Raw genomic sequence first — 10,720 nt, 5'->3', positions numbered from 1 at the left:
GTTATACGAGGTGTGATCAAAAAGTAACTTTTTAAATTTCGCGCGCTCTGTACACTCTAATTTCAAAATTTTTTTTTTTTGTGTTGGTACACTTGTCACGATCATATGTTCACAGTTTTGACTATATAGCATGTGTTGTTTTTATGTGAGAGGCATAAAGGTTAGACTCGTGTTTGCGTGCTCGGCGATTTTTTGCTGTTGAAAATAATGAAGCAGAGAGTTTGTATTAATTTTTGTGTAAAAAATGGAATTAAGTGTTCAAAAACTCTTGAAATGTTGACAGTGGCGTACGGTGAGTCAACTTTGAGCAAAAAAAATGTTTATAAATGGTATAAGTTATTCCAAGAGAAAATGTTAACGATGAACCTCGCTCTGGACGCCCCAGCACGTCAAAAACCGACGAAAATGTTCAGGAAGTGAAAGAAATTGTATTGAAAAATCGTCGAATCACGATTAGAGAAATAGCTGGGGTGCGTTCCGTATGTCGGGATGTTCGTTCGGACGAGGTGTGATGTCACACACTGAGGTTGTCCAAGGTTGTCCCGTGAAACAGAACGATTTTTGGACGCACTTGGACGTTTTATATAATACAAAAAACATGGAATACACACTAATAACTGAGCCTAACGGAAATATTATAACAGATTCATCAGGAAATATCTTAATTAATCAAAAACCTGGTAAGTATTTTTACTTATATACATTATGTAAACATATATTTTTGTGATATAAATTATAGGTTATGTAGAAACGTTTTCATATTCACATATAATTTTTAAGCTTATGAACAATTTCAATGTTGTTTTATTGTTACAGAGAATATATTAATGTATATTAATTCTTCCCAAGCTGCTTCATTATTTCCAAATAAAGGAATTCAAACTCAAGGTGCTCAAACCGAGGTCTTGCAATCTGACTTTACAGATAGTGAACAAGAAAATTTGATTCCAAGCAGAACTTCTTGGAATCGAAATGAAATTATTGAGCTAATAGACTTATATAAGTCTCATGAGCGCTTATTTAAAAGCACGACAATAAAAAAGGATAAAGTGTGGGATATGATAGCTAAAAAGTTACCTACGCATACAACTGAACAAATAAAAAACAAATTTAAATATCTGAAGCAAAAGTATCTGGAAAAGAAAGACAATATGGGTCAAAAGAGCAGTGGAGCAGGTGCAATTAAATTTGAATACTTCTTCGAAATGGATGAAATATTTGGACAGGATCCTGACGTGCAGCCAGTATCAGTTGCATCTTCTTCACGAGGAATTCAATATGCTTCCACGTCATTGGTTGAAACTAAAGAAAATTCATCCAGCAACGATGAAGAAATTACGAAGAAAAATGACAAGTTAAAAATAAGAAAAAAAAGTAAATTAGAAAAGCAACTAAGTACATACGAACAAAATTTTAAAGAACGAGAAGCTCAGAAAGAAAAACGTCATAGTGAGTTAATGACTCGACAAGATGCAGCTCTAAAAATTTTAGAAAATATTGCAAATTCATTAATAAATATTAAAAAGTAATTATTTTGATAAGGGTATGTACTACAAACTTAGAGTTGGAATTTTTAATTCTTTTTGAATCTGTGTGTCGACTGGCTATAAAACTATTTGGAATTAATTCCGATCGGAATTATTCAATTATTTCCTAAATTTCTATTCTTTTCTAGAAAAAACGGAATAATCCCAATCGAAATCCATTCTGAATTCCATAATATGTGCCAAGCTTAATATTTTATTTTATTATTTTTAAAGACTGCTAATGATATTTTATTTTAAGCAAAATTTAAGCATATGAATAATTTAATATAAAAAGAGTAAAATATTTTTAATAATTCTTAATCAGCTTGTAGTAAAGAACTATAAATTCAAGATATTTTGTAGTACAATATATTGCAATTTATGTGATACTACTTTTAGAATGAAACTGATGTAATACTACATGTAAAATGAAATTTATGTGATACTACTTTTAAGGAAAACTCTATTAATTAGCTATTACATGTTTTGTAAATTCCCAAAGATTTTTTTTACAATAAATAAGATTTTCAAATAAAAGTATATATTTATTAAAGATTGAAAATACAAAACTATAAATATAACGTTATTACATTGGATATAAAATAAAACTTATTATTGAAACGGATACAAATTTTCTGCAATCCTATCTCGTAATACGTGACCTTCAATTCCCAGTTCTTGTATATTTATATTATCGTTAGCTACTACATGATTAACATTATTAGCATTATTTATCACTGCCTGAAGCCCTTCATCTATAAACATGTCTCTTATTTCTTGATTTTCTGGATTATTTAAGCATACATTATGTAAAACGCATGCAGCAATTATTGTTGGTGCTATGAAGTCTGTCCGATTCATATCGAGATATTTCAATCGCCTAAATCTTCCAAATAATAGGGCAAAACAACGTTCAATTACTTGACGAGACTTAGCGTGGCAAGTATTGAAATGTTTTTGTCTTTCGGTAACATTTCTTCTCTCGATGTAAGGAGGTATGCACCACTGCAAAACGGGATATGCTTTATCCCCAATAATAAATTGGTTGTCATCAAAATAATTATTTGGATAGTTCATAAAATCTTCGTATATTGGCGAATTTCGAAAAATCCTTATATCTGAAACTCTGCTAGGATAACCAGCAAAGCCATCTAGAATTAACATATTATTATCGCTTATTACTTGCAGAGTTAGGGCATGAAAACATTTTCTGTTAATGTACACATCCGGATTTGCACTTGGAGCCTTAATAGGAATGTATGTTCCATCGATAGCACCAACTATGCCTTCTATTCCAGCAGAAGCTTGAAAAGATGTTGTTATGCGTTGGCGTTGCTCACTATTTGGCCAAAATATTATTTCCGAAGAAATCTCATTTAAAGCAGTCACAACCCGCATAAAAATAGCAGATAGTGTAGATTTTCCAAGATGAAAACGACTACCGACTGACCTGTAGAATATATACAAATGTTAAATTACAAAGTAAATATTCGTTCTTTTATAACTTGTTTAGTTACCGAAAGCTAATTACCGGTGTTGCTAATAACCACAAAAAGGCGAGTAATTGTTTTTTTGGATCTGTACTTTGATGTCCACCTGCTCGAGCACTTTCTAATAAAGGAGCTATTCGATTTAGGAGCCACTGAAAACTTGTCACCGTTATTCTGAAGTGACTTTGAAATTCGGAAGCGGTAGACATATCAACAACCCTCTCGATAAAACCTTCAATGCGATGAGGCTTGGTTGCTGGATTATTAATGCGGATTTTTAATCTGTGCAAATACAATTCCATTTCTTCATCGCTATCTTCTTCATCATTGACATCTATGCTTCCATCATAGAATATTAATTTACTCAAATAATTGATTGCAATTAAACAAACTGTCTTTAAATTATCCATTAGCAGGTTCTGCCAAAAAGTAACACAGTCAAATTTCTACCTAAAAATAAGTAACATTATTATAAACTCAGAGATATAAATATTCAAATATAAAATTGATAGAAAATAAACATAACCTACAATGCAAATCTACGGCTCTATATACCAAAATTCACTGCCAGTACTAAAAACTTCTAGTATATGTAACTTGAACTATTATAGAGTTTCAGTATTGGCAGTGTATGTACATACATACATATATTGAAACGTAACTCGTATATTTGACTGTCGCGTTTTATTGCATACATCACTGTTCTGCGCATGCGAGACGTTTTTCGTCGGACTCCCGAGCTCGACGAAAAGTTGTCGTCCGGATGTTTGGAAATTGTAAAACGGAACGCGGTTGATGACGTCATACCTTGGTAAACGGAACGGTTTTGGACAAAAAGTTGTCGTCCGGACGTTAATACGGAACGCACCCCTGATGATCTTAACATATCGTTTGGCTCATGCTAATCAATTTTAACGGATGTTTTGGGTATGACATGTGTGTCAGCGAATTCGTTCCAAAACTGCTTAATTTTGATCAGAAGCAGCGTCGCATGAACATCGCCCAGACATGTTGAACGACGTCAATGATGATCCTGATCTGCTCAAAAGGGTTATAATTGGTGACGAAACATGGGTATATGGGTATGACGTCGAAAACAAAGTCCAATCATCCCAATGGAAGAGCCCAGGAGAACCAAGACCGAAAAAGACACGCCAAGTTCGTTCGAATGTGAAGGTTTTGCTCACAGTTTTCTTTGATTACCATGGCGTTGTGCATCAAGAATTCCTACCATAAGGTCGTACGGTAAACAAGGAGTATTACCTTGAGGTTATGCAGCGTTTGCGTGAATCAATAAGAAAAAAACGTCCGGAATTGTGGAAAGAAAATTCATGGATTCTGCACCATGATAATGCACCTGCGCACACGTCGTTACTAGTGAGTACTTTTTTGGTCGTTACTAGTGAGTACTTTTTTGGCCAAAAACAATACTATCATTATGCCTCAGCCACCGTATTCACCAGACTTGGCCCCCTGCGACTTTTTCCTCTTCCCAAAATTGAAAAGGCCTATGAAAGGACGAAGATTTGCGACGATTGAGGAGGTTAAAGCTGCATCACTGGAGGAGCTCAAGGCAATACCCAAAAGTGCATTTCAGAAATGTTTTGACGACTGGAAAAAGCACTGGTACAAATGCATTGTATCAGAGGGGGATTATTTTGAAGGGGATAACATAATTTTGGATGAATAAATGAATATTTTTTTATAAAAATGAAGTCACCTTACTTTTTGATCACACCTCGTATACACATATCAGCATAAAGTGTTCACAGGTCATCATGAGGAATCAATTCGCAGCGATCACGGAGGTCAAGCAACGTTCACCAGAGTCGCGACTTGGATGGGTGACCGCTTGGAAATTTCCGAAAAAATATTCCCAAGATTTTTTTTTTGCGAAAAATGTTTTTAAAATGTTACACAAATATTGTTTTGTTTATTGGAATTATGTGATGTAATAATATTTATGTGAATATTTTGGAAAAATAGGATGTTTCAATGCAATATTTCAAAAAACGGACATCTTAATGTTGCTGCAATCTTCCAGCAATGTTGCAGCAATGTTTTGCAATCGAAATGCAATATTACAATGTTTCAATGAAATCATTCTGCAATATTCCTGCAATCTCTCTGTGCTGTATGGGTAAGGTCTTGCGTGCAATAGAGAAATAGAAATGATTATTATATATTAAAAACAAAAAAAATATTAAAAATACAGATTAACAAGGGAAGATCAGGAAAAAGTAGAAAAAAGTTGATTTTTATAAATTTTTTTGCGGCATAAAACTTTCAATAAACTGTCCATAACTTTTCTCACATATTTCTTATAATTTGTAGATGTAAAATTATAAGAAATACATATAATGTGAGAAAAGTTATAGACAGTTCATTAGAAGTCTTGTGCCGCAAAAAAATTTATGAAAATCAACTTTTCTCCGCCGAGTACATGACCTTCGAATCTCCTCTTAAATGTAAAACACATCGTAAATATAATATTTTATGCCTTATTTTGTACATATTGGTGCGTTTCGTTTAATATTCATTTCTAATTTTTTGTATGTCTGATATTTAATCCATACAATACATACCCTATGATCAGAAAGTACCGGGAATTTTTTATTTAAAAGTACCGCGCATGCGGGAACCGGTTTATTTTTTTTTCTTATATTGGTACGACCTTAAGACGCACATCTGTCAGGTTTTAGTGCCATCCGATCATTAGTGTCTGCCTGGCGTTTGTTTACATCAGTCAACTTTTTTCATTTTGCCGCATTTTACCATGAATAATTTTGTTGAACAAAGAGTTTGTTTGAAATTTTGTGTTGCGAACGAAATTTCGTGTGCCGATGCACTGAAAATGTTGCAAATAGCATTTTGCGAATCTGCTCTATCAAAAACAAGAGCATACGAGTGGTATAAAGACTTTAAAAGTGGTCGTACAGTGGTGGAAGATTTCCCTCGTTCCGGACGTCCATCGACGTCGAACACCGATGAAAACGTGAAGAAAGTGAAAGAAATGGTGCTTGAAAATCGTCATACCAGCTTAAGAGAGATGTCTAGTGAACTTGGCATTGCATATGGAACGGCACAGCATATTGTGGTTGATGTTTTAGGTATGAGACGCGTGGCAGCCAGGCTCGTTCCGAAGGATCTGATTTCTTGCAAAAACACCACCGAAAGACAGTTGCTGAAGAGATGATTTCTGAAGCCCAAAGTGATCCAACCTTCATGAAACGGATAATTACGGGCGACGAGACATGGGTCTATGAATTTGACATGGAAACAAAGCAACAATCGTCCGAGTGGCGCTTCGAAGACGAGCCGAAACCGAAAAAACCGCGTCAAAGCCGCTCAAAAGTGAAGGTGATGTTGACTGTTTACTTCGATTGCCAAGGCGTTGTGCACTATGAGTACCTTCCACCGGGCCAGACAGTCAACAAAGAATATTATTTTTCCGTTTTGAAGCGTTTGAGAGATGCTGTACGTCGCAAACGGCCGGAAATGTGGGCCGACAATTCTTGGATTTTGCATGATGATAACGCACCATCGCACTGAGCCCGAATTGTACTGAATTATTTGACCAAACATCAAGTAAATACCATCAAGCAAGCACCGTATTCACCTGATATGGCCCCGTGCGACTTTTTTTGTTCCCCAAGTTGAAGTTGCCACTTCGTGGAAAGAGATTTCAGTCGATCGAGGAGATCAAAGAGAATGCGACGAGGGAACTAAAGGCCATCCCTTCGTCAGCCTACCAGGGATGCATGGAGGACTGGGTCAAGCGTTGGCACATGTGTGTTGCTTCAGATGGATCATATTTTGAAGGAGATAAAATAAATTTGCCTGAAATTTAACTCTATTTTGTTTTATTTAAAAATTCCCGGTACTTTCTGATCATAGGGTAAGTTTGCAGCAATTAACATTCCTCCATTGCTGTACACTGTGTAACGTTTTGCTGCAATATTGTTGCAAATACTCCTCTATTGTACGCAGAGCATAATATTGCATAAACATTATATTGCAATGTTGCTGCAACATTACGTGCAATGTTTCAGCAATATTGTTAAAACGGACCTTTTACCGTTGCTGCAATATTACTAAAACATTGCAGCAATATTTTGCAACATTTCTGCAATATTACAATCTTGCGATGAAATATTTCTGCAACGTTGCTGCAATATTTTTGTGCTGTACGGGTAACTTAATATTTATTTCAGATTAATTTTTTATTTAAAACAACATTTTTTAAAAACATTAATTTAGCATTTATTCAACTTTAACTTAATATTTATTTTACATTAATTTTTTATTTAAAAAACATTTTTTAAAAACATTAATTTAATATTTATTAAACATTGATTTAATATTTATTTTGCATTAATTTTTTATTTGAAACAAAACATTTTCAAAAACATTAATTTAATATTTATTGAACATAAATTCAACATTTATTTTATATTTATTTTAATTTTTTTTAATAAACGTTTTTTAAATGTTTATTTAATATTATTTAAGTATTTAATTTTCATAAATTATTTAATTGAAAACATGATTTCAGTAAAAATTTTTTAAATGTTTATTTAATATTTATTTAATGTTTATTTAATATAATTTTTTTATTTATCTTTAATCTCTATAAAATTATGTTTATGTATTATTTATTTAACATTTGAGCTATTTATTTTTCAATTATTATTGATTTTAAAATTCGTTTAAAAAATGTGTTAATAATATCTGTGAAAATCAGTAAAAAATTAACTTAACTATATATTTATATAAATAATATACTCTAATGATATATATATTTCGTCTTTTCGATAATATATATTGACTTGATCTATCAGTGATAAACATGAATTAGCATAAAATGTTTACAGATTATCACAAGAGATCAGTTCGCAGCAATCACAAAGATCAAGTAACGTTCATGAGGTCGCAACTTGGATGGGTAACCGCGTAGAAATTTTGGAAAAAAATTTTTTAAAAAAACCTCAATATTAAAAAAAAAATTATTTAATGTAAAAAAGGGCACCAAAATAATTTTAACGTTTTTGAAAAATTTTTTTATTGCAAATGTTTTTAAAATGTTTTTTTAAATATTGTTTTGCTTATTTATGCTTCGTTAAAAAAACGTTTCTTTAATAAACATTTTCTTTAAATGTTTAAAAATCGTTTTTATAATATTAAAAAAACATTTTTTTAAACTTTAATATAAAAATTTTTTTAATGAAATAAAGAGCACTTAACCCATTATTTTTAATGTTTTTAGAAATGTTTTTAAAAATGTTTCTGAAAACATTTTTTTTTAAATATTGTGTGCTTATTGGGAAATCCGCAATAATTGAATAATTGAATTTTGTAATAAAAGTATTCACATTCACATTTATAATCAGATATTTGTTTCTTTTTCTTCTACGTTTAATTATTTTAAAAACTAGAATTTTTAAATACAGTTAATATTATTTTCAATTAAACTTTAAATTTAAACAATTTGAAAATTTAGATACGTTGCTTTTATATGTTATACATTTCAAATAACTTATATATTATTATTATTATTTATTTATTATTTCAAATATTATTATTTGAATTAAAATTTCTTTAAAATTAAATTTAAATTAATGTTTAGAATATGATATTAAATTAGATTTTCTATTTTAGAAATTTGCATACTATATCAATATCATCAAAATAAATATACTTATTAAAAAAAATAAAACGTTATTGCTCACCTCCAAGAGCGAACCCGGATCTTACGATTGTGAAGCACCTAACGCACGGAGCCAACTGTATTGGTTGGGAGAGCTGTTACTGGGAAGGCTCATATGGCGCGCCGCGGTATAGCCAATTTTTACAAATTTATTACTTTGAAATTAACAAGGCCTATTCTATCAAACGCCGGAAAACGTAAACTTTTTTTCGTCTCCAGAATAACTAAAAAATTGGGATTGAAATCCCAGGGTGACTCACCTGATCCTCCCCTTGTAAGTACATTTTTATTTTCTTTCACAATTGACAATGATTTCATGTAATTTACACATTCTTGAAGCTTTTGTTCAATATGTACATTATATTATATTTAAAAATGAGACATACATGAACTAACCATGCAAAAAGCATTTTGACATACTTTTCATTGTAAGAAAATAGATTAATAGATCAATTATACGTTATAAAAAACGATGGAATCATCAAATGATTTCGAATCATTATGCAAGCGGATTTGCCGACAGATGCAAACGGATCTTGCAAAATTGTCAGACTATTTTATAAGTAATCACTGGGTTATGTAAAGTGATTAGGAATAAATTATCAACTTGATGAGTATTCATTAGCAATGAAAAATTGATGAGAACTGGTCTTTCCAACTAATCAAAACAGCATTTATTGCGAATAGCTTTATTAAATGGTCATGCAACATTATAATTTCGTCTAATGATACTTATCATACGGTGATTCATCATATTATCTTTATCAAAAGATTTGATTCCTTTAAAGCATTAGATGATTAAATAATTTTAGAGACAATAACAATTTTATTTAATTAGAATTAAAAATAGAGACCAAATTCATGGAAAACAGCATTTTTATAACTACCAAGGAGCACTAGGCAACCCAAAAATTAAAAAAAAAATCTGAAACTTTGTGTACAAATAGAGGAGTTCATCCATAAGATAAAAATATTTTTTGTTGATGCCCAATCTCAGTTTTAAGGGATGAAACACCTCTTTGACAAAAATCAGTTTTTTTCTTTCAAAGCGTATATCGTCAAAACTACAAAAAATAGAGAAAAATGTTTTAAATAAAAGTTGAATGACTCGAAGAGTACTTTATAACAGCAAAAAAATTTTTTTTTTTTTTTTAATACTTTCCCTCACCACTTACCTATTTTTTAAAAATTTATATTTCTTTTTATAAACAAAATAAACTTTATTTTTTTACAAATTCAACGGTATGTGATAAGTTACGATGCGACATTTTCATTTTTCAAAAATAATTAAAAACTACTCTATAAGGCCCAGTATAGTACGTGGATCCGTCCGTGCACTATGGAAGTGTTCTCCTTCGATTTTGACGAGCCTTTAATACAATGTCGTATAGATCAAAATAAGGGACAGGTATTTTTTTTTTATACGTGCTCACTCTCACTTTTAGATGATAAAACACCCTTTAAAAAAAAACGATTTTCTTCTTTCGAATCGTGTATCGTCAAAACTATAAGAGATGGAAAAAATGTTTTAATTGAAAGCTAAATGGCTCAAAAGGTGCTTTATAACAATGATAAAAGAAACTTTTTAATACGTTCCCCCACCACTTACATTCTTTTTTAAAATTTTCAAACATTTTAATGATAGATTTATAGCTTATTTTTATACAAAAATCCAACCATATATAATAAAGTGTCTTTTCAATGTACCATTTCTGACAAAATAATATCAAACTCCTTATATTGTATATACGTTATACGTGCGGATTCATCTCATACGTTTTGCTAATATCGCTAATTACGCGAAAAAGCGTTGAAGGCAAATCAGTATAGTACTATAAATATTAAAATAAGAGATTTCTTTAATAATAATAATAACCCCAACAGCAATAATAATAATAATTGAAATAATAATGAGTTTTTTTAACTGCTAAAATCAGTCAAATATTTTTGGTAATGTTAAAGTATGTACGTAATACTTTGAACAATTAAAAACGAGT

The 10,720-nt window shown here is 31.1% G+C and overlaps 2 protein-coding genes across 13 annotated transcripts; one reads left to right on the top strand and one right to left on the bottom strand.

The window, feature by feature from the left end:
- The first annotated feature begins 327 nt into the window (after window positions 1-327).
- Window positions 328-2,063, top strand: LOC113004894. The gene is made up of 2 exons (XM_039448299.1): window positions 328-680; window positions 817-2,063. The coding sequence occupies exons 1-2, from the start codon at window positions 482-484 to the stop codon at window positions 1,527-1,529; spliced, it is 912 nt and encodes a 303-aa protein (XP_039304233.1). The 5' UTR covers window positions 328-481; the 3' UTR covers window positions 1,530-2,063.
- Window positions 2,064-2,117: 54 nt separating this feature from the next.
- On the bottom strand, window positions 2,118-4,317 carry LOC105194401 (putative nuclease HARBI1). 12 transcript variants are annotated; one of them, XM_039448319.1, is made up of 4 exons: window positions 3,662-3,773; window positions 3,381-3,466; window positions 3,058-3,298; window positions 2,118-2,976 (listed from the first exon to the last, which is right to left on the bottom strand). In XM_039448319.1, exon 4 carries the CDS (start codon window positions 2,922-2,924, stop codon window positions 2,139-2,141), a length of 786 nt encoding a protein of 261 aa, XP_039304253.1. In that variant the 5' UTR covers window positions 2,925-2,976; window positions 3,058-3,298; window positions 3,381-3,466; window positions 3,662-3,773; the 3' UTR covers window positions 2,118-2,138. The 12 variants fall into 10 exon arrangements, with proteins under 12 accessions (XP_039304253.1, XP_039304248.1, XP_039304249.1 ...); XM_039448314.1 differs by having other exon boundaries at window positions 3,547-3,685; XM_039448315.1 differs by having other exon boundaries at window positions 3,381-3,462; window positions 3,547-3,673.
- Window positions 4,318-10,720: the final 6,403 nt, after the last annotated feature.

The sequence above is a fragment of the Solenopsis invicta genome, chromosome 1, assembly GCF_016802725.1.
Source record: "Solenopsis invicta isolate M01_SB chromosome 1, UNIL_Sinv_3.0, whole genome shotgun sequence".
Lineage (NCBI taxonomy): Eukaryota > Metazoa > Arthropoda > Insecta > Hymenoptera > Formicidae > Solenopsis > Solenopsis invicta.
The sequence above is the reverse complement of the archived record's forward strand: the minus strand, read 5'-3'. Positions and strand labels throughout refer to the sequence as shown.